General features: G+C 43.8%; 1 protein-coding gene across 4 annotated transcripts in view; it reads right to left on the bottom strand.

The window, feature by feature from the left end:
- Window positions 1-24,862, bottom strand: part of KIAA1217 — a 174,768-nt gene that overhangs the window by 23,729 nt on the left and 126,177 nt on the right. For all 4 annotated transcript variants that reach the window (XR_014212589.1, XM_082193612.1, XM_082193613.1 and 1 more), the window contains exons 6-9: window positions 11,950-12,764; window positions 6,705-6,809; window positions 5,840-5,889; window positions 2,845-3,008 (exon numbers count right to left, since the gene is read on the bottom strand). Coding sequence is in view for 3 of the 4 variants with exons in the window: in XM_082193612.1 (XP_082049738.1) it covers window positions 2,845-3,008; window positions 5,840-5,889; window positions 6,705-6,809; window positions 11,950-12,764 (1,134 nt within the window). In the remaining variant the exon portion in view is untranslated. The remainder of the gene's footprint in view (window positions 1-2,844; window positions 3,009-5,839; window positions 5,890-6,704; window positions 6,810-11,949; window positions 12,765-24,862) is intronic.

Genomic DNA, 24,862 nt, shown 5'->3' with positions numbered 1-24,862 from the left:
CCATTGTAAATGAGTTCTGAAAGAGCTTTAAGATCAAGAGTGCAAGTCTGACTTGCATGAGATTCCACATGCCTGAATGACTGCTTTCATTTTTCATTACAACCCACGTAAAGTGCTTATTGCTTTTTGGGGTGGGGGAGGTCTCAGTGGATATCAAGTGTGGTTTTTATTTTACTTTCCGGTTTACAGAACTTAAGATGCGACTTGCAGGGACGATCACAGCTTAGTGCCAAGTGAATGAGCTGTGTATGCCACAGGTCTCACGTTCCATCCCTGGCAACTCTAGCCAAGAAGCATTTCTGGTCCAGCTCAGGATAAGGAAGCTTTGGATGTTATAAATCTAAACTGGCACCTTCAGCGCTGGTAAGGCACCCACCCACTCTTTAGCACTAATTTAAAAACAAAGAGCTGGTTTTTAAATCTGCATGAAATTTCAGTTGCACACCTATCCACATCTCTAACGCCCACACAAAATGATTTTGTTATTTATTTATTTTAGGATTACTAGAGGCTGGATTTATCTGGATGCTCCTATTTCTCTTCTGCACACAGTCGAAGGCATAGCCACATTGCTGAACATCAGTTTATAAATTAAAAGTGACTTCCCAAATAGGATTTGCTGTTCTAAGCCTTGAATTTTTCATATGATTGAATTATCTAATTACTCTGCTTTTGTGGCCAGGCGCATGATTTCATGCTCCTTTTTTTTTGCCTTTTATATAACAATCCAAAGTGAGTGCATTACTAATCCAGTTCATTATACCTCTTGGGGAGTTGCATATACCACTGATCAGTCAACAAATTGGCTGGGGACAAGCAGTGGCTCTGTTCCTACACCTTCATATTGTTATGGGTTTGTAGGGGGCAAGGATCCCCTAAAATGTCTGGGTGCTGGCTTCTCCCCATAGGTTCTGAAATTAGTAAATATGGGGGGTTTGAAGCCAAGTGTGACTAGACATACACCTGCCGTTTCAGAGGGGGAAATTATAGCCACTAGAGTAGAGGGAGCCAGTATTGCTATCTAAGGCCTCTTCCTACAGAATTCCCCATCAGATGCATGGGCTGGAAACCCAAAGTTTTATTCTTGCCCCTGCAGGGTCCAAACAATGCCATTCTGACAACAAAACTATTAAGAGACACAGCTCCAGATATCTCAGCAGCTATCTAGGCTCAACAGTATACAGATGCACTTCTTTAAAAATAGCTAGAAAACGATGAACTGGATCCAACTGATGGCTCATCCGCATGCATGATGTGGCAGCACCCTGGCAACTATTAGGCAATAAATAGTTTCCCCATGAGCAGACGGCAGAGAGGCAGAATTAAGTTGGGTCATCCTTCCAAGATTAATCCTTCCATCTCCACACAAAGGTCCAGCATGGTGAAAAGTAACCGCACTTGTATGGACCGCCCCAGTTCCTTATGCTTCAGATGAGTAAACTGAATAGTGGCAGTGGGGTTAAGAAAAGTCCCTACCTCTGCAGAGCACCATGACAACTGGATGGTGGTGGTGGGGGGGATTGAGGGAAGAGAGAAAAGGGACAGTTGACTGATATAGGCAGAAGTATGCTTCCGGATGTCCAACACTGTGCTGAATCATAGCTTAAACAAAAAATACACATGGGGAATTCCCCCCCCCCTCATTTGATTAACAGGTTTTGTTCTAAAGGGGTCAGCAAACTTTTTCAGCAGGGAGGGGGTCGGTCCACTGTCCCTCAGACCTTGTGGGGGGCGGACTATTTTTTTTTGGGGGGGGGGGAATGAACAAATTCCTATGTCCCACAAATAACCCAGAAATGCATTTTAAATAAAAGCACACATTCTACTCATGTAAAAACACACTGATTCCCAGACCGTCTGTGGGCTGGATTTAGAAGGTGATTGGGGCGGATCCAGCCCCCGGGCCTTAGTTTGCCTACTCATGAGTTAGATTAATCCAGGAAGGAATGATAAATCTACTATAATCCATGATAGCTAAATGCAGCTTCCATGTATAACAGATGACTCTTCTCCATCCAAATATTTATGCCCTACTTTTGAGCATCCTAGGGACCCCTGTCTGAATGTTGTTTGAAAAAGGAACTACATTTTTATTAACCCTCTATACTTACTAAAACCTTCCAAATACCAACATCTGCTACTTGGTTTAGTGCCCAGAGTGGCTGGAGAAACCCAGCCAGAGGGGAGGGTTATAAATTATTATTATTATTATTATTATTATTATATTATTATTATTAGGAATGGGTGGGGTAGGTTTTAAATCAACCTACCAGTCAGATATATATCCATATCAGTGTTGGGTGACCTGTGGCCCTCCAGCTGTTGCTAGACTTTGCTTCCCAGCAGCCCCCGTCAGCAAGGGTCAAAGGTCAGGGTCATGGGGAGTCAGGGTCCAACAACATCTAGAGGGCCACATGTTTCATATGTTTAATATATCAACAAAACATTTCAGACAAACTGGACTCAGAATAACAAAAGCTGATTTGGCACATAAACACTCAATTCCATGGCGTTTGTTCTTCTGCTACTTCCTTCCCTCTGTAACCGAAGTCTCTAAGTTGACACTTAGAGTGTAGAAGAAATTAACGAGTGCACAATCTTATCAGGAAAGCAGCTTCCAGGGGGCATCCATGTTGGCGCGTTGCAGCAAAAAAACTACATCAGGTCTTGCAGCACCTTGGAAACTATCAAATTTATTGTACCGCCATAAATTTCAGAGACTAATGCCACAATAAATCTGATAGTCCTTAAAGTGTCACAACAAGACACTCTGTTGCTTTAAAAGGGGGAAAGTGTCCATCGCAGGCACCTCTCCACCTCCAAGCAAAAAAGGCCCAGTAATACCTGTAGTTGCCGCATCTGGTGCAGCTGGAGACGGAGATCCGACACGTTGCGTTTCATGTCAAAGAGGCTGACTTGCATGGCTGTGGAGCCGACCGGCATGATGCTGGCAGGGGCAGCTTCGATAGCTAGTAACGAGTTCTTCCCACTGGAGACATGAGCAGATCCTGAACATAAACAGCAGCAAACTGATTAATTAAGAGTGAAGCTTCAGTCACCTTTTCTCTCCTCTTCCTATCATAAAATGTTAAGGCTCCTATGGATCACTTAATTCACTCAACAATGCAAACACAAGATCACAGATTGTTCCTATCGTGTCCTAGGCTGCCTCCCCTTTAACTCAGTAGTCGACTGATAGGATGGTAAAGAATAGGTGGTGTTAATAACTGAAGAAATAAGAGGAATCATCAAGTGATAACTGCTGTTCACTGTGTTCAAAACGAGTTCAAAACAAGACACGTGTTTTCCCTTATCCTTGTATATCTGACTGAACCTATCCGCAGCGCTCAAACTCACTCATGTATCCCTATAATTTTGTTCAGGATTTTCTACAAGCAGGTAGACAAACCTTGGTTACAGCTAGAAAGAGTTAAACCACGGGCCCAGGTTCAGATGACAGGCTAAGCCAAATCACAGCTTAGCTTAATGTAGAGCAGTAGCAAAACAAGCAGTGATATCCTTTTTGGGAGCCCACATAATTGCTCATTTATGCCACAGCATCATGGTTGGGCTTAGTGTTATGTGCAAACCTGGCCTCTTCCTCCACTGTAAACCATGGTTTTACTGTACACCTGAGATCTTAATTAGGGTTAAGGCAAGGAATATGGAGTGGAGCCTGCAAGCACCTTCATACTTCTCAACTACATGAATTCAATGCAATCAAGGAGGGGGAAGAAGAAACAGGGCTAATATGTCTTAAATCTGCTGAAATGAAAAGTGACACGCCTAGTTATCAACAGCTCCTCATCTTCAAAGCCCCATTTCCTCCTGTTCCTCTCCCATCGTCAGATATGATCTAGAATTGTCTGCTGCATGTGGGCAGCTACAATGGGATAACCTTTAACTTGGTTGCAACAGATTCCCTTTTTGACTGGTTAAGTCATGCCTCCATTTTGCAATCCAGGCATGAGGCTTAGCTATGCCCTTCAGTAGTAATAATAATAATAAACCCTAAACATAGCATGGAATGGTGATAAACAGATTTATTTTTTACTGCCTCATGCTGCAGTTGCCTTGAAATTTTAACATCAATGAGATCACATATGGGCTTGATACCAACGCACAAAATCCTCGTGTTGCCTGATGAGCTTCTGGAGGAGTTTCCCGTCCAGAAAGGGGAGAGGAGGGCAGGGAAAGACATCCTCGCCTGTTGCTCTGTGGCTAGTCACATGTTGCCAGCTGGCATTTGACCTAGACTGTGTTTTTTTCCAAGGGTATAAAAAGAATTAGCATCATCTTCCCAGGAGAGAAATAAAAATGGCAGATGCGCATTCCTTCATTGCCTACCACACCCATCTACCCATCTGTGCCTTCCTCCAAAAACATTTCAGCCCAGGCAGTGCTGAATTTGGAGAAGGGGAAAAAAGTACTGCAGGAGCACAGGGCTGGATACATATCAATCACAGCAGCAAAGTGCAGAGCATGCGTTGTAGAACACGACACTTTTCACATAACCCCAAAGTTAAGCCCATTCTTCTCGTGCTCAAGACGGTAGCTGGGGAGAGTGGGGAGTTTTCTCCAGGAAACACAATCCAATTCCAAGTCTACAGCTACTGAGCTCATGTCTCTTCTTTGCACATTTAAACTTCTGCAACTGCCTTTCTGGAGAGAGCCCCACCCCAGGACAAAGAACAGGACACCATAAAAAAGCAGCAACACGTTTTCTGAAGCATTCCAAGGAATTCCGGCTTTCTGCAGAGTTCTGGAAAAGCAGTCCCATGAACCATAACAAAACAATGAAACAGAAGTCCTGGAAGGCTGCAGGCTTCCTGTTTATTGTTAAGACAGGTTCATATGCTATATCCCTACAAGGGTAAGACTGCACCACTGGTTTTCTACAAGATCCGTCCTGAAAACAGCACAGAGAAGAGCTGGCGTGGTGGTTTTGCACCTCATCCCAAGCTCTATCATCGATTACCGTGAACAAAAACAGGAAAAGGGGAGCACTAAACAGGGATAAAGTTAGCATCTCATTAAAAAAAAAAGATACAGATCTTCCCATGATTCATACGGACAAATGTTGTGTGATGCTAATGTCCTTCTTCCAGGCCACAGTTCATGAGCCTTTGTTAATGGAAATCTGCATTTTTTGTCTGAAGCTGAAGGCTGAATTTGCACAAATATTGTATACCCTTTCACCCATCCTCCACAGACTCTGCTAATTTTTCATGTAGAGCTTTGAAAGTGCTGCTGATCTGCAGTCTGGAGTCACTGCCATCAGCTGGTAGGTGGTGGCTTCCTGTAGGGATTGGCTACAGTGATGGAGCTCCTATAGGAAACTCAGTCGTGCGGCCAATGGCTACCTCCCTAGTACCGGATATCATATACAACAAGTGGGTGTGGTTTGGGGGAAACGGCCTCACAGGCTAAACTGAGAACTGTGTTAGCTTGAATCTCACCAGTTCTGCATCCTGATTCAGAAACATACAAGCAGGGTCTATTGGAAACAAGCAGACTCCTTAAAAACAGCCAACGGACAGCGAATCATGCTTCAAATTCTGAAGAGAACCAGGACTCCAAGCTCTGGCAAAAAACCCAATTCTCTTCTTTCTCCAAATCCAAACTGCAAAAACACTTTCCAGTGTAGAACTCCAGGCTAAATACAGCACCATCCTTGTTAGCAAAAGTGCATTCTAGCTGCCCCTCTGGTCCCTTTGCTTGGACTCGCATGGATACTGCATCTTAAAGGCTGGAGCAAACAAGGAACATTCAAGCCCCTTTGTTAATTGACTGCTCTCCCTTCAAGCAATAGGAGCTTTCATAACACAAAGTGTCTTACCTGGCTTCTCAGCGCTGCTTTTACTAGTCACAGTTTTCACCATCTTCTCACTAAATGAAACAAAAAAATGGGGAAAGAATTATGCAAGCCCGGTTGTTGACAGCAAGCTAACTATCAATAAATCAGCGAGCAAGAATTTTGATTCTAATGACAACCTGAATTATCTGGAATACAGAATGGACTTTCATTGTTAAAAACTGGTAGGGTCTAGGATTGTTCATTTAATATACAGCTTTAAACATCCAGAGGAGCACTATGAGTTGTCCCCCGAGCCTCCAAATACTGATTTGGGCATTTAGTGCCACCAATCCCAAGCATGGAACCCCTGACCTCTGCAACAGAGGTTCTGCAGGCATCCTTACTATTAACCATCAGGTGTGTCTTGAAGACTTTTAAGCTGACAGACCTACTGAGTTTTTTACTTATTTTTTATATGAGTCATTTTTTACAATTTTGTGTTGTTTCGTGGTATTTTATGTCACACACCGCCTTGATATTTTTTGCCACTAGGCAGTTAATAAATACTTTGATCAATGATTGAAAACAAAACAGGGATAAATCTCCAAATGCATTTATTCACTTGACTGATTATAATGCCAAGAAGAAGAATGTCTCGAAATGTGTTGTGCATTTTATTCTCCTTGCTTAAACTCAACTTTTAAGCCATTTTTAAAAAAATTAAAGCTGAAAAATAAAAATAACTGAGCAAAAATCCTGACCCAAAAGATGTCAGTGGCAAGCATTCCCCACAGCATCCTCCATGGGGTGCAAGATTCTCCCCTAAGAGTGCCTGGGCTTTTTGCCCCCTGTGGTGATCAATGAAATAATTACAGGGAAACAGATTTAATGAATTCTTTTGTTTTACCTAGAAGCCTCTTTGCTATTACTTGTATTTGGCCCTTTTAAAAGCGCAGACTGAACAAGACCAGTTAAACTGGCAATCTGTTTCTCCATTGCTTGCATCCTCTCTCTGTAAGACAAGAGAATCGTTTGTTAAAGCCAAATGTATTTAACTTTCAAGACTTGATTTCTTTTCTAGCTGAACGAGGACCACAAGATTAGAAAGGAAGACACCATGGAATTTGCTCAGTGCCTCCTGGCCATTAATTTTCATGTACCTTGTGTGAGAGGAAGACCAAACCACTACATCCTTTGTCAAAGTGCTGTACGGACTAAAACCAACATTCATTACAACAGTCACAGCTGCCCCTTATGATCTCTCTCCCTGCCTTTCATGATCTGAGCTAACTTCTCAGTTCCACCACTACATTCTGATCATCCTTTCTCTAGGCTACTGTAGCCTTTTTCTTAACAGGTCTTCTCTCCCTCCTGCTGTGTCTTCTCTGCCCCCTCTCTCTGGAATAACCGGAATCTTCTTCCTTGCACTGTGTTCTTTGCAAGCGTCTGTACTGTCTGCCTGAGTTTCTCCACCACCGACTGCAAACTTCGGCTCTTTTAGAAAGTTCCTCGCCTTTTTACTTGTGGGCTGTACTTCTCTCAAACTCCTGTAACTCTCAACCTCCACTCCATAAGTAAACTCCTCTGGTCTGGGCTTCCTCGGTCCTTTTGTGCTACTCCTATCAACATGCAATGGCATCCTCTATCCTCGGCACTGTGTCAGGATTGTCCTTCAGCAGGATCCAGTCCTTCAGCATGCTTGAGGGGCCAGCCCTGCTCCATGGACCAAAGGTTCTCCACCCGTGCACTAAACAAACAAACCAAGTCATCTTAACACCAAAGATCCATAGCAAATCAGGCCATTTCCTAACACCTATAATGACGTCTGGGTCAGCTCTGTTTTCCGGTCCAAATTAGAAGCATTCCCCCCCCCCGCCCATCTCTAAACCGCCTTAGTATTGCCTGACTTTCTTTTCAACTTAATAGCAGCCAATTCTTGTTCCTTCTGCAGGTTTCCCATGAAAACCACTTATTGAATGACCCAGGCCTCCTCTTGTCTTCACCTCATTCGCCACCTGACTCTTTCTTATGGCACATTTGCTATCAGTCTCTGAACTCTCCCCTCTTTGGTCATTATTTTAGTTCCATTTAAAGTCGAAGACATTATCTGCTCTGTCACCAAATGGATCAAGATTTGTTTTTAACATTAATCCCCTTTGACAGATGCTTTTGAGCAAGTCCTACGAGGAAAAGTGATCCTTCCAAGTAGATGGGCAACTTGTACAATTGCGGATCTATTTATAGCGTGGGCTTATTCTACGGCTTAAAGTACAAAGGTTTACTGTGCAGCAGAACTGGTTATTTCAAAACCAAGCATCATATTAGGCATCTTATGTAGGCAGGCTTTCCACACACACCCCATAGCTCAGTAGCAGAGCATCAGTTCTGCATGCAGAAGATCACAGGTTCAATACCCATCATCTTCAGGTAGAGATGGAGGAGACACCTGCCTGAAAAACCAGGAGAGCTGTTGCTAGCCCATATGGACCACACTGAGCTGCATGGATCACTGGCCTGACTCAGGATAAGGCAGCTTTCCATAAGTTTCTATCCAACCCTTTTGCTTTTATCTCCTGCACTTGTCTATTTTATTAGATTGTTTTTGATTTTTAAAAAACTGTATTTTATTTTTTGTTTCTAATTGTTTTCAGCTGCCTTGGGTGGCGTGTAGTCATCTCAAGGGCTGGGCATACATTTTAAAAACATATGTAAATACATAAATTAAATACGTCGAACCAAGCATTGAAATTATGCTGCTTTTGAAAATAGGAATGAAAGCAGGAAGGAACGGTTCAAGCAGTAGCTACAGTGGGCACTTAATATACAAAGTGAATGGGACTCATTTATTTGCTTCTAGGAGAGCCCGGAAATAACCTAATCACAGACTTATATGTGGATTAGAAAACAGTTAACCTTTGGATTGCACACTTCCCTGAATTTTGTGGCTCAAAAATGCAAAATAAAATGTGTCTGTTTACATCTGAAATGTGTACAAAAATGCATATTATAGGGGAAAGCATACAACAAAAAAAGCCTCTTTTGTGTGCAGTGTGAGCCAAGTCAATCTAATCATCATGACCTACAAGACCCACCTTAGCTGGGGTTCCCCTTTGAAGGCTCCTTTCAGGTCAGCATGCAAGATCCACCTAGCTGAGAAGTGAGATTCTCTGAAGGCTAGGAGCAGAGATTTCTCTGGAATGCCTTTGCAAAACAGGGCCACCTTAATCCACATTTTCAGGAAAGGGGTGTGAATCTTACTGCCTTGCTTCTGCTCAGGCCAAATCAGCAGGAATCATTTTAAAGAGCAGTACAAAGTCACACCGTTAGCATGACTGCCTTGCAAGGAAGCCTGAAGTTGGCACGGGTGGTACAGAACAGCCAAAATAGCAAACCTGCACCCTTCCCCAAGGAGGTTTCTTCTCCCAGCTGTGAATTGCACACCCTCATCAAGCTGCACAGTGACCTAGCAAAGCAGGAGGAGTCTTGCACACTTTCCAGATTTTCTGGGCAGAGTTGTTATTCTGTTCCAAGACTATCTTCCTTCTCTGACTGTCCAAAATAAAGTCTAAAAGAAGCACAATGGATACAAGCCCGTGTCCCTCTGGAGTCCAATAACAGAGTACTGTGATACTTCCTTTTGTACAGGCAGAATGCTCTTCTTATTGTCCAATTGAAGCTCTGTGTGAAACAAGCCTTGTCCTGTCTTAAAACTAGCCTGAGGTCATTCAGAACGGGGCATTAGTACACGCTCCTAAATTGATCTCTACCTCTCACTCTGAAATTATCTGAGCACTGCTTATACATTTTCCCCCTCTCCCAGAGGCACCTTTTTTTACTTTCACATTGAAGAGGTGACACATCATCATCATCATCATCATGCCTGGTGCAAGCATAAACCAGAATGCCAGTCATAAAAATCTTCCATTCAAGTTCATCTGCTTCATTAGTCTACGTGTGCATTAAATATAGACCGATGATGTACCTTAGGGTGAGCAACTTGGAGGAGTAGCACTCTCACACATATATTATTAAGGAAGAGTTCCAATTATTTTATACTATAATGAAAACTAAATTGAAACTCTCAGAAAAAGAGAGAGAGAGAGAGAGAACAGACACATAGCTCAGGGGTGGAGGACCACGTTTTGCAAGCTGAAGATCATGCTAAAGATGGAGCAGAATTTTGGAACTGGGGAGGGCAGTCCTAAATGAATTCCTCCAGTTCTGAAAAGCTGAAGCTATTACAAGCAGAGCCAAACTCTCTCCTGAACCACAGCTCAACTTGTAATTAAATCTTTGGGTTCACATCTTCTCCATTCCCCTACTCCTTCACACTTGGGAAAGGGTCAAATAAATAGCTCCCACCTTCTCTCTTTAGAACTAACCACAGTTCCCCATGACATCCAAACTCAGGGAACTGTGGTTTGTTCTAACTATAGCTAGTTAACTAAACCAAGCCCTGAGTACAGACCTCCTCTCAGCTTCACTTGAAATAACTATTGCCTTCTAGAACCAGGTAAAGACCACCACCAAGGGATAAATCATGAAAGGGAGGCATCTGCCTGCCAGATTGAATGGCTAGCCTGGAAAGCTGTGGCTAAGTCAGAATTAGCTCACTAGTTTGGGACCGCTTTGCATTTGCTATTTTAAACTGCTACAAACCAAATTGCTTTTATGGTTTTAAAGTTAAGACTTCAGAGGCATGGTAAACATTTCCGAGGTTAGACAACAGACTAATCTGTGGAAATGGTTTTTCGCTTTCCGAAGAAGCTTCTTAAATGGTCCCATAGCCACAGAAAGTTCTTTTTCTAAAAAGGAAAAAAAAAAAGCAGGAAGGTGGTTGCATAATTTTACTAATGTGCTCAATATTGCATCTGAACCACAGGCTTGCGCTCTCTCTCTCTCTCTATATATATATTCAGAAGCACAATTATGAAAATGGTCTATTTATCACTGTCAGTTTCACAAGAATAAGCCACTCTTGGTCCTAAAGTGAGCATTTAGGAGGCTTACTTAAAGGCTGTGCAGCAGCTTACAAAGTAATAGCATATTCGACTTCTGGGACCTGTGGGGGGAGGAATTTGTGGTTAGGAATGAGGCACGGCTGGACAAGTGACTGTTGCTGGAGACACAAGCTGTTATGATGGCTGTTTCTAGATTAAATGCATGACGTGTTTACAGCTCAAAAGCAATTATCTCTACCTCATATAATCATTACCGGCACAATAAATTCTTATTCATGATGTAAGAAATATGGAATTAGCTACTAGGCAAGGAAAGTGGCAGTCACCCTGATGGTCAAACTGGGAGCAATGCAGATCCCTACTGCCTGCCACCAGGGCTACTGGTCAGAGGGCAGGACCTGCTGGTTTTATCAAGTTTGTACCCTATTAGTATAACTCATATATTTCTAAGTGCAGCTTGTTCTCTCTCTCTCTCTCTCTCTCTCTCTCTCCTTCCTTTTATTTATTTGCTTTTAGCACTAAGAAAGGCACAAGCTTGTGCACAATAAACAACATATTATTTACTTAACAAGATAATAGATGGATCCAGACTTAGTCATACTTAGTTCCCATGTTTAGGGAAGTTTTTAATGTTTGAAGTTTTATTCTGTTTAATATTTTGTTGGGAGCTGCCCAGAGTGGCTGGGGAAACCCAGCCAGATAGGCGGGCTATAAATGAAGTAGTAGTAGCAGCAATAATAGTAGTAGTAGTGAACCCATCAAAATCTATGGCACTTAAGTTAATCATCAAATAACTTCAGTCCCACTGACTTCAGTGGGTCTATTCTAAGTCAGAATCCAACCCGGTAAACAGGGTTACAAGTGTATCTCCTCTATATCACATAGCCATATGTAAGCACGTCAAGGACAAAGGACGCATAGAGTTGAAAAACTGCCAAGGGTTTTCCCTAGAAGTGGACAAGATGCATCCATTGAATGCACCCCTATAGATTGTCAATAGGCAGGATGAGCAAATATGGGCCACAGAGGAAGGGCTCCCATTTCTCATTTGGGTCTTTTGAAGCTGCCACACAAGACTAAGAGGCCACAGTGACGAAGGACGCGGGAGAGACTCAAATCTTACCTGTCCTTCAGCTGTCACATGACACACACTCATCCAGACAAAAGCCATATCATCTTGCTCTGCCTTACCTGGTCTCATTCTCTTTGGGTATCACTGCTGATCCATAGCCAAAAGCTTTCTTGTCAGGTACCGAAGGGACTACCTCAGCCATGCCGGGTAAGCCCATGACATTTCGTGGTTTTGCTTCTACAAACACAGGTGTCCCTGGGTCTTTCTTAAGGGACTGGCGACCTGGAGACGACCTCTCAAGGTGAATGGTGTGAGGAGACACTTGGGAGTTGTGATGGGCGTGAATGTCTACCATCCGAACATCAGCTACTCTGTGAGGGGAGGCAGGAGGAGTTTTGGAGCCCAGAGTCGGCAAGTGGCTGTCAGGGTACTTCCTTGATTTTTGCCGGTACAGCGACTGCTCCATGATCTCAGGCTGCATAGGAGGGTTACAGTAAGTGCTTGAAGACCTCATGGTGCTACGATGGTAAGCAATGATGTGGTCAGGAACATCCAGAGGGTGCCCCGCATGTGAACCTGCGATGCTCATCCTGCCCTCGTGGTACAAGTAAGGGTCGGCGTACAGCCCCTCGTTCCGAAAAAGAGTAAGAGTTTTGCTGCCCATGTCCTCGTCGGGCTTCACATCCCTTCTTTCCAAAATGGCACTGGGGCTCGGTGAGATGGATCTTGAGGCTGGCATGTTTGAGAGCCTGTCCCTGGGAATGGTGGCATTGCCAGGGCCGCCGACTGGCCTGGCAGTGCCATAGGGGATCCTGGATGGGGAAGGAGGCATGGAGTGGGGCACTGGCGTAGCCGGTGGAGAGATTGGCAGTGCATGAGGGGGATGCGCAGTGGATCCTGGCCGAGAAGAATTCGAGAAGATTTCTCTCTGCATCTGTAACACAAAGAAATCCACTTAAGAGGCATGCTTCTGGGTTTTCCTAGGCAAGGATGAAGTGACACAGAATTAAAAATCAAATTTTGAAAGTGAAAATCCTTACCTATACCTATACTTTATCTTACTCTAGAGGTATAGGCAGAATAACACACAATATTCAACAATACTAAAGAGCCTTCCCCAGATGAGAGATCATTATTTGTATATACACACACAAATTCCTAATTATTTCCAGTGCTCCCCCCCCCCAAGCCGGAGCGTGGTTCTGGTACCTCTCAGGTGGGCACCATTGCGGGCCAGCGACTTACTGTAACAACTTTATCGTGTGTTCCGGAACTTATTATTCTTGGGGGGGAAAGCACACTGATTATATCAACATTATTCTGATTTCAGATAACCATTTTGGTGTGTTCTACCTAAGCAAAATGCACACATGAATCAACTTTTGGCACCACCTGTTACAGTTTTGAGAGACAAGATGTATGAACAAGTGGGGGTAGAAGGAGGGGTAGGGATTTGTGCTCCTCCTTTGCAATGTAGAAAAATGAAGCAGATGGTGAATCTAAAGGTGAATCCCAAATATGACATTATAAAATGATCCACGTTTGGAACAAGACTTTGTATGAAAAGGCCAATTAAGTTGGGGGTGACCTGCATCTAGACATGTGTTCAAAATCTTTGCCCATTAAACCTTCCCAGCCAGATAAACAGCAGCCAGATACACCCCATGTGGTTACGTTGAAGGTTATATGGGTAGAATGGCACTTCTTTATGGGGTGTAAAAGTGGACACTGACTGCCCTGCAGCTGTTCCTCTGGTGCAACAGCCACCACCAAAATAAGATGTATAGTTTGCACATCCTGCAAACATGGTGCTCCACTGAATATATCCGGTATGAGCTTCAAAGCACCTGCACAATGACACTGAGCTCAAATGCCTCTGACAGCCATGGAACTTAGGAGGTGGCACATGTTGGATGGTGACCTTAACTAGGAAAAACCATCTTTCCACAATTTAGGCACAGGCAGAGGATGTTACCCACTGAGTAGCCTTCACAAGGTGCTCTGCATTGCTACCAAAACAAAGGGCTGAGTTCTCTCCCTTCCCCACCTACGAGTTTATTTTTCATTGTTTTGTCAATTCCCAAGCCAGGATATACATAACACCGGCTCCTATTACACCCATCTCCACAGCTGGGAGTTTGCAGAGGCCTCTTTTTTGTGACCAGAGGTCAAAGAGAGGGTTTGTATCCTTAGGCACCAGAAGAAGGGGAAGGCAAGTAGCCAAGCAACTTCAAAAAGTAAGTAGGAAAATAAGGCGTGGCAGGAGGTGCAGGAGATTTAAAAAAAAGTGGAAAAGCAAAACAAATCAGTCTACCAAGATACACACACACACACACACACACACACAAGTCTATAACTTATAGTCTTTTCACACATTATGTAATGTAAGCCTTCGGTTTCCCACTGAAACTACAAATTGCCTTATGTGCTTTCCCCTCTCCTGGCCCAACCATAAGGAGAACGGAAGATTTCATTTCTACTTTCAATTAACCACAGTTTAGTGTGTCTTCCAAACATTGTTAATGTTAACATTGTTAATGTTAAGCATAGTTTAAACAACCTAACTTCACAGCACAATGGTTTGAAGTTGCATTGTTTCAAGCAAACCGTAGTTAAGATTAACCCCCGTTTGTCATGTACAGATGACACAATAAGGTGCAGCTTATTTATTCCTTCTAAACTAGAAGGAAAGGATTCTGAACTCTTCCTCACTGCTGTGCCACAGGAAGAAGGGGCATAGCTGACCGGCTCATTTTTGCCATTATAAACTATGGTTTAGAGTGAGGTCTGAATCTGGCCACTCTATGTGCTGCTTCATGGGTGATGGGGTGGTGTATGGGATGTTAGAGGAGGAGGAGGAGGAGTACCTCTGGTGGGGTACACACCATGCTCCTTTGGGGTAGTTTATCCACCTTTGGTTCCCACTCTGCATTCAGCTTTCACCTGCAGCTTCTAGAAGCTGTCAGCATGCGACAGCGGCAGCCACATCCTGGGAACAGCTTCGACTGGCTGGCTAAACCAGGTGAGGGTAACCTATAGGTCTCAAACCCTTGGTGAGTTGGGGACTTCCCCTGCATGCAAAGACAGGCTCCAGTGGTTTGAGTGGATTGTACCAATAGATGCTCTACCACTGAGCTACAACAGAACATGGCTGCTCTCCTGATTCACCCAAGACAACATGAGTGAAGGGACTTCTGGGAAGACACTGGCAAGCAGTGCATCTGCTATGAAGTTATGGCTGATCCCAGCTTCCCAGTCTAAGAAACAAGCAGAGGAGTATGTGGGTGTTTCCAACTGCTTCCCATGAAGAAGTGTTTTTCTCCTAAGAATTTCATCTTGTGTGAAATGACGCTAGCCAGATGACCAGCAAATCTGCAGCCCAATCACATGCAGAGGGTGCTTCCTTTTACGCACTTCTAACTGCGTATGTCATGTAGCTCTTCCTGTTGAACCTCTTTGGGCATTTAGTACAAGTGGCCTCCCTATTTATATTCTATATGATACACGCACACACACACTCGCGCACACACAGAGGCATTTTATTAACAGTAGCTTACATTTTAATTTTATTATTCCATTGCTTTTTAAAAACAGTGTATGCCTGCATCCCTAACCAACTCCTACATCTGCATATTTGGGTCAGGTGCTGCTCTTACATACATTCTTTAACACAAATAAATTGAGTGCCCCTGCTGCACTGAATATCCCACCAGGAAAAGCAAATCACCACAATTTATCATCATATTGAAACAACTTCATTTCATCTCAAAATTCAAGTAATCTGTAAATTGCAAGACACAGAAGAGCACCCCACCTCTCTTATTGCCTTAAAAAGGCAGCAGTACATTATTTTTTATTATCTCCCAAGTCCACAAAAGAAACTCTCGCCTCCAAATATTCCCCTCAGACACAAATCTTTTAAACCATGCTTAGCTATTATCTCACAAATCCTTCAGTTATTAGATGCTGATAAACCAATATTAAAAGAAAAAAGCATGCAGGCAACATTTCAAGCCAAATATTGATGTTTGTCACTCCAAAGTTTCCTCCTATCCAAATAATAAAAGTCACTTACATTAATTTAATTAGCTCTACTGGCAGAGCAATGAGATGGTTAGTCTGCATTCCACATGCTACTGCTCTTTTTTGCTTTCCAAATTTTAAAGATTCGGTCTAGAATTAGATTTTTAAAATATGTATATAATATATCCTTCTTGGAAAAGGTTCTTGTGTGTTAAGAAAGCTCTTCAGTCTCGCGGCTCACATGCAGCGTGGGCCATTCTTGCTCTACTTGATTCTCTAAACAACATTGCTTCAATAGGCTAAAGTACTTTTCCACATGACAAACCTTCAGTTTCTCCTCCCTCTAGAAATTAGTCACTAAATACCCCTCCCTTGTCATGTCATCCAGTCACAAACTGTGCAACATACCAGATTGCGCATGAGCCAGTGAATTAAGAACACGTATTAAAATGCACAGATGATACCAACTTGGAAGAGTCTATTCTTTCCAAGGAGAGGAAGCAGGGAACAACCACAAGACTTTGTTTTGGAAAGAAAAGAGAGGGGTGGGGAGAAAAACCAATGGGAAATAGCCCTGTAATTGACTGCAGAAAAAGGACAAGATCTTAAACTGCTTATGTTTTAACAAGGACAAGATGCTGGAAGTGTGAACCAAAAGCCCACAGCCTGTTTATCAGAGCAACTTAAAAACCACACACATTATACAGAGCCTGGTTCACTTGCAACCATTAAATGGATGAAATGGGAGGCTGTCTTTAGCTGCACCTGGGCAACCCAGGAGTCTGTCTACTAATTAACTAGTTACCTTTGCTACTTTGCCAAGTTGGACTTTGGGCAGCCGTCATAAATCAATTCCGTTGCTATCCGCAGAACATTACACATGCAATTACGTTGGGCTGGAGGGGAAGTAAAATAAAAATGAAGGCGTAAAGCGTTTGTTTAGAACAAAAGCTGGGTTAGCTGCTTCTTACATGTGGAAACCGATAAAGGTGAAAGTGCTTGCACTAGGTATACGTACACAGAGAAACACTTAATCATAACCCACCTGCAGAACTTATCGCCACAAGAACTGCACATTTAGTGTAAATGCACTGAATGTTAGATTATGAGGTGAATTTGCACTCCTGAACAGAGAGCAGCACTATGGAGGATGGGCTTATCTCTGGTAAACAGTCACTGAGACACAAAAAACAAAACCTCTTGTTTTCAAGGCTCCCATATGCAGATTGCCAGATGTTGGGAATTAGCAACAGGAGGGCTATCACAACTGTGCCCTGCTTCTGAACCTCCCAGAGGCAGCTGGCCGGTCAGTGTTAACAGCCAAAATGCTGACTTCAATGAACTGGTGGTCCAACCTCAGCATAGTAATTATTACATCTTCATTGGCTCGTTGAAGCATTTTTGGCAATTTCATTAGAGGCAGGAAGTTTGCATTAGAAACACATTACACCAGTTTGATTCTCCATGCGTTGTTCATTTAAAATGATACTGCCTGCTATTTTAGAATGGGAGGTTATTCTCCTATTTCCATCACAGAGTTACAATTTCCAGGCTGGTTTATCAATCAATCCCTTTCCCCAATGAATTATGGGAATGATAGCTCTGTGAGGAGAATAGGGGTGTCTCCTAACAATTCTCAGCACCTTTTAGAAACTATAGTTCCCACGTTTCTTTGGGGGAAACCATGACTGTTTAAAATGGGTACTATAAGCATTCCTCTCCATCTCTTGATCTACATTATCCTTCTGGCTACGTTTCTAACCATTATCGCCACTCAACGATTTCCACCTGCTTGACTCATGCATGCTCCCTTTCAGCCACTTCAGTTCCAGCCTGAGGTCACTGGGCCCACAGGAGCCAAACAGCAGTGATCCCAGCAAAGCTGAAACCCAAACCAAGTTGGAAAACACTGGCCCTGCCTGTTTTATAACCTTGTTACCAATAACACATGCAGCTTAAGTTTGCACACACAGAGCTGTTTACACAAATACACCCACAGGGCTATGTCACAATAAGGGACCCATTTCTTCATTGCTTTTCATCAGGACAATCCTGAATAACATACCTGAAAATGAGCCAAGCTTCACTGCAGGAGGGAAGCCGCTGTTCGAATTTTACAGCTGCATGAGCACTGTATGGGGATGAGAGTTAAGTGGTTCAGCCAAGGTGAATAAGCATAACGCCCTGCAGCTCATTTGGAACCAGTATTTGTGCTGAGTTAGATGCACACTGGTGAAGTGGTGGAGGTGGGCATGCCAAGGCCAATACATGGGGTGGGCTGGGCTGCCCGGCCAAGCCGCTTCTTTTCCATGGGTGTAAATTGAGTCTGGTCTGATTTAGAATGAAATAATCCCACTTCTTTCCCTCTTTCACACACTGAGCACCAAGACCACTCTGGGTCTATGAGCTTGTGACCTGCAGGAACTGCAAAGAAGGCAACCTGTGCACCGTCACCCAGCTCTTGCCGAAGCAAGAAGACCAGGGAGACCTATAAGACCAGCAAGCAAGCCCTTGTACACCAACAGATCAGATGGAACTCTCAGAGCCTGACCCATAAATAGACTAATAGGTCATGCTTGCTCATTGGCTTGAGCAATGAGAAGTTTTCTCAGACCGCTTTGGTGCTGGGCATAGCCAGTCTTCACTGTCAGACCTACAGCTGATGAGTATGGCAGAAAGGTCATTGGTAGAGCACCTGTTTTGCGTGCAAGAGGTCTCAGGTTCAACCTCTGGCATCTGTAGCTAGGGCTGAGAATGTCTCCTGACTAACCCTGCAAAGCAGAGAAAGATGGACCAATGGTTTGGTTCAAGGCAGCTTCCAGAGCTGCTCCTAAGCTTCTGAATAATATTGTTATGAGTTAGTGGGTAATTCCTGGATATAAGTAAGTGTTAGAATTCAGCCAGTGCTTGGAGTACAGTGATGCCTCGCAAGACAAAATTAATCCGTTCCGCGAGTCTCTTCGTCTTGCGGTTTTTTCGTCTTGCGAAGCACAGCTATTAGTGGCTTAGCAGCTATTAACGGCTTAGTGGCTTAGCAGCTTTAAGAAAAAGGAAACAAACTCGCAAGACGTTTCGTCTTGCGAAGCAAGCCCATAGGGAAATTCGTCTTGCGGAACGACTCAAAAAACGGAAAACTCTTTCGTCTTGCACGTTTTTCGTCTTGCGAGGCATTTGTCTTGTGAGGTACCACTGTATTAATATGGGCTGCTAGATGCTGGACTTTGCATGTTAAAATACAGGTCAAACCAGCTTCCCATGTCTAGTAATCACCTGGGGAGACGGACTATTAAAAGAGGACAAAGGAAGCAAAGCACAGAGCAAAGACTCTGTGCCAGCCAGCAAATGGGGGGGGGGGGAGCAGCACCCCTCCCCAGGCTCTGAGATCGCTAGTCAGAAAACAATGCCAGAGTTTTTGTTAGAAGGAAGTTTTAGGATTATCAGTTGGCTGTGATGTGACTGAGGGGAAAAAGGACTCCATTTGTTAAGTAGCAGCAAGTTGAGAAGTGGGTGGTCAGGGTACAACGTAGGCAGACAGTTTGAATTCCAAGGCTGCAGGAATGAGATAAACAGAACCCTCTTGGAATGTAATGCTTTGAACCCCTCCGTGGTAAGCTCAGGTTGTACATATGTGTAAATAAGCCGTACATCATAAAGACACCACAGTCTCCGCTGTGGCTCATTTGCAAAGGAAACGCAGACCCTGGGTAAGCGATTGGAACTCCCTGCCATCTTGCCCTGCTGTGGAGATTGGGGGTGGCGTGTATCAGTATTCTGCACTGAATAAGCCTTGGTCATTGTTTAAGCAGCAGACACACCAGTGTTGCTTCCCTCCCTCGCCTACGCCCAAATGCACAATTGATGTACACTCAAACACACACAGTCTGCAAGTATTCTGAGGAGTAGCCTCATGTTCCAGGAGGAGAATGGCTGAAGGGTCAAGAGCCCAGTCCCAAAATATCAGCATGTGTGCTGCTGTCTCCATGGAAACTGGACTGTGGATGTCACTAGCTTCCTTCACTGTGCTTTCGCCCTGGCATAACAGAGGGGCCAGGCCAGGCCAGATCAGATTCTTTGTGCAAACATATGCAGGTCAAGCTTTAGAGTGCCAGTACACAGATCTTAACATGAAAAACATAAGGGAAAGCAAGAATCCTGATGCTAAATCATGTACGTTGTATATGCAATGCGGTGAAAGAGTAGGCCTCAGGCATGAACGCACATACTCCAATTGCATGCATGGAGCCTTAAATACGAACCAGGGCTACATGTACAAATTAAGCAAGCTAACCATGACTCACCTTGTAATTGTTTGCATTGTTCAAAACTTGTACAGAGAACTCTTGACAAAGTTAGGGGACTTTCCAGACTAAAAAGCTCAGAAAGGGTGCCGAGACCAGGAAAATACCCTGCTGGTTTCCATCCTTCTCAAAACATATCTTGGCAAGGGTTTAGAGTAAGATTGTTAGTAGGAGACAAGATGCAGAGACAATGGCAGTACAATTTGGAGCATAATTTGCTCCAAATAATCCTCTTCTTTTTTGTGTGCCTGGTGGCCACCATTTCCAAACTGGCTAACATGCCCCAGAATGGCACTCTGTCTGGGACACTGTAGAGGTTGCAAAATGGTGGCCAGGTTGCCAACACAGCTGCTGCAGCAAAATAATAATAATAAAAAAAAAATTAATGTGGGCAGCGGGGAACATGGGAGAAGGAAGCTGAACTACTGCCACTGCTAATGGTGAGCCATGCACCAACTACTGGTGCTGAAGAAACTGAAATTGACCAATTCTATGAAGACTTACAAGACCTTATAGAAGTGACACCAAAGAAGGATATTCTGCTCATTATAGGGGATTGGAATGCTAAAGTAGGGAATCAAGAGATAAAAGGAACAACTGGCAAGTTTGGCCTTGGAGATCAAAACGAAGCAGGGCAAAGGCTAATAGAGTTCTGCCAAGAGAACAAGCTGGTCATCACAAACACGCTTTTCCAACAACACAAGAGACGACTCTACACATGGACATCCCCAGATGGGCAACATCGAAATCAGATTGATTATATTCTCTGCAGCCAAAGATGGAGAAGCTCTATACAGTCAGCAAAAACAAGACCTGGAGCTGACTGTGGCTCAGATCATCAGCTTCTTATAGCAAAATTCAAGCTTAAACTGAAGAAAGTAGGAAAAACCACTGGACAGGTAAGATACAATCTAAACCAAATCCCTTATGAATACACAGTGGAAGTGAGGAACAGGTTTAAGGATTTAGATTTGCTGGACAGAGTGCCTGAAGAACTATGGGTGGAGGCTCGCAACATTATACAGGAGGCAGCAACTAAAACCATCCCAATGAAAAAGAAATGCAAGAAAGCAAAGTGGCTGTCCAACGAGGCCTTACAAATAGCGGAGGAGAGAAGGCAAGCAAAATGCGAGGGAGATAATGAAAGATACAAGAAATTGAATGCAGATTTCCAAAGAATAGCAAGGAGAGACAAGAAGGCCTTATTAAACGAGCAATGCAAAGAAATAGAGGAAAGCAACAGAATGGGAAGAACCAGAGATCTGTTCAAGAAAATCGGAAATATGAAAGGAACATTTCGTACAAAGATTACCATAATAAAGGACAAAAGTGGTAAAGACCTAACTGAAGCAGAAGACATCAAGAAGAGGTGGCAAGAATACACAGAGGAATTATACCAGAAAGATATGGATGTCTCATACACCCCAGGTAGTGCGGTTGCTGACCTTGAGCCAGACATCCTGGAGAGTGAAGTCAAATGGGCCTTAGAAAGCACTGCAAATAACAAGGCCAGTGGAAGTGATGGTATTCCAGCTGAACTGTTTAAAATTTTAAAAGATGATGCTGTTAAGGTGCTACACTCAATATGCCAGCAAGTTTGGAAATCTCAGCAGTGGCCAGAGGATTGGAGAAGATCAGTCTACATCCCAATCCCAAAGAAAGGCAGTGCCAAAGAATGCTCCAACTACCGCACAATTGCACTCATTTCACACGCTAGCAAGGTTATGCTTAAAATTCTACAAGGAAGGCTCAAGCAGTATGTGGACCGAGAACTCCCAGAAGTGCAAGCTGGATTTAGAAGAGGCAGAGGAACCAGAGACCAAATTGCAAACATGCGCTGGATAATGGAGAAAGATAGAGAGTTCCAGAAAGACATCTACTTCTGCTTCATTGACTATGCAAAAGCCTTTGACTGTGTTGACCACAGCAAACTATGGTAAGTTCTTAAAGAAATGGGAGTGCCTGATCACCTCATCTGTCTCCTGAGAAATCTCTATGTGGGACAAGAAGCTACAGTTAGAACTGGATATGGAACAACTGATTGGTTCCAAATTGGGAAAGGAGTACGGCAAGGCTGTATATTGTCTCCCTGCTTATTTAACTTATATGCAGAATTCATCATGCGAAAGGCTGGGCTGGATGAATCCCAAGCCGGAATTAAGATTGCCGGAAGAAATATCAACAACCTCAGATATGCAGATGACACAACCTTGATGGCAGAAAGTGAAGAGGAATTAAAGAACCTTTTAATGAGGGTGAAAGAGGAGAGCGCAAAATATGGTCTGAAGCTCAACATCAAAAAAACGAAGATCATGGCCACTGGGCCCATCACCTCCTGGCAAATAGAAGGGGAAGAAATGGAGGCAGTGAGAGATTTTACCTTCTTGGGCTCCATGATCAGTGCAGATGGTGACAGCAGTCACGAAATTAAAAGACGCCTGCTCCTTGGGAGAAAGGCGATGGCAAACCTAGACAACATCTTAAAAAGCAGAGACATCACCTTGCCAACAAAGGTCCGTATAGTAAAAGCCATGGTTTTCCCAGTAGTGATGTATGGAAGTGAGTGCTGGACCATAAAGAAGGCTGATCGCCGAAGAATTGATGCTTTTGAATTATGGTGCTGGAGGAGACTCTTGAGAGTCCCATGGACTGCAAGAAGATCAAACCTCTCCATTCTGAAGGAAATCAGCCCTGAGCGCTCACTGGAAGGACAGATCGTGAAGCTGAGGCTGCAATACTTTGGCCACCTCATGAGAAGAGAAGACTCCCTGGAAAAGACCCTGATGTTGGGAAAGATGGAGGGCACAAGGAGAAGGGGACGACAGAGAATGAGATGGTTGGATGGTGTTCTTGAAGCTACCAGCATGAGTTTGATCAAACTGCGGGAGGCAGTGGAGGACAGAAGTGCCTGGCGTTCTCTGGTCCATGGAGTCACGAAGAGTCGGACACGACTAAACGACTAAACAACAAAATGGTGAGCCACATTCCTGCAAATCTGTTGGAAGCCTCTTTCTGCCACCCCTAGAGAAAGTCAGTGGAATCCTCCCTCCTCCCCACTATTTATTCGCCTATAAATGGGTGGGGAATTCAACTGAACGTTTGCACGCCGCTCTAGAAACAAGGCAGGCTAGCTCCCAGTGCATCAAGGCCAATGGAGGGGGAAAGAGATTGAGAGAGAGAGAGAGCGCGCTTCAAGGCTGGCACTCAGAAATGTTTCGTATCATTTATAGAATTAAACTTGCTTTATTGTTTTTCTTCTTTTTAAAAAAATATTTTGATACAGCAGTATAAATAATGCATGAGCTGATGACTGGCTGTAATTCAATCTCACGGTTCTGATAATACATACAAACCACTCAAGCGTCACCCACCATTTTAATTACTTTATCGGGAGCCCTCAAGCTCTGTCTATCTTGCCCTGCAATATCCTGAATTTAATTAATTCCTATTAACTAGTTTTGAATGCTCTAATACTGAAACCAGGTCTTCCTCCCTCTTTGCCTTCCGGCTTGACACACATAGTCCAAAGTGGGAGGACAGGGCACCGTTCTGGATGGCTGTCAAGGCCTCGGGGGCTGTGAGGAATAGGCCAGTTGGGGAATAACATTAAGTCCGCAGAAATGAGATTCAACCCTGAGCACTTCGTATTTGCTGGCCTGTTCTAATTCTCCCTTCTCTGCAAATATCTCCATTAATTTCCTGGATGCACCGCAGACTTCAAACTCACTTGTTTCCGCTTCCACTAGCCTGTGAAGAGGGGGAGGGAGAAGGATTCGCAGCACAAGGGAAGTAATGGAGGGTTGTTGAGGAACAAGAAATGACAGCGGTGGAGGCTTTAATCTGCTTCTTGGACATATGAAGAGGCTGATAAGCTGCTCATGGTCTCAGCAACTTTGGCCAACCGTGACCTATTGCAGAGCTTGGGTATTTTAAAGTGCTAAAAGCCCCAAGGACTGTGTGCCAGTAGGGGAAAACAAACAGAAATATGTCATGGGCAATTGGCACCATGGTTATGGCATCAGTTACTTCTAGAGCATAGGTTGCAACCGTAAAGAACAGGCAGATTTTGAAATTGCACAGGAGTTTCCTTGTTGTCGAGTTAAACTTGTCCGAGTAAGGACTTTAGGAAACATAGCGAGGATGGCTTTGAAGATCTCCGTACTTTTCCACTAGCTCAGAAGTATTAAACAGAGACACCACACATGTGTGAGAGACACACAGAGATGGAGGCATGTGGTTCTTTAGTGTGACAGCAGGACTAGGCTGTTCCTTTTCTCCACCTTCAATGACATCATTTTGTGCTCCACACACAGCACTGCATTGTTAAAGAATGGGCCACGCAGTTCAGTGCTGCCCCATGAAATATTGCTATAACCATTCATCCAGGATGGACATGGCACAGGACACAACACGCAACAAGAAGATGCTGAATCACGTGGTTCATTTTCATGGATGCGATGCTGCCCATCTTGAGCTTAGCCCATGCAAAAGTGGGTTTTGGTGGCAACCCAATTGCTCACTGCACATTAATTAAGCACCTAAACTATTAGATGTTCTTCTATTTTTATTTATTTTAAAGCAAGCCCTGTCCTTGGGCTCAGAATCTAATCAATGGAGCTCAAAATTTGATACCTGCAAAAGGGGAAGCGGGAGAGCAAACAAGGTACTCTATTACGTTCTGGGCTCAGTTAATAATAAAATGTTCTTCTTC

Source organism: Podarcis vaucheri (genome assembly GCF_965113315.1).
Source record: "Podarcis vaucheri genome assembly, chromosome: 12".
NCBI classification, from domain to species: domain Eukaryota; kingdom Metazoa; phylum Chordata; class Lepidosauria; order Squamata; family Lacertidae; genus Podarcis; species Podarcis vaucheri.
This window is presented reverse-complemented; position numbering and strand designations above follow the sequence as displayed.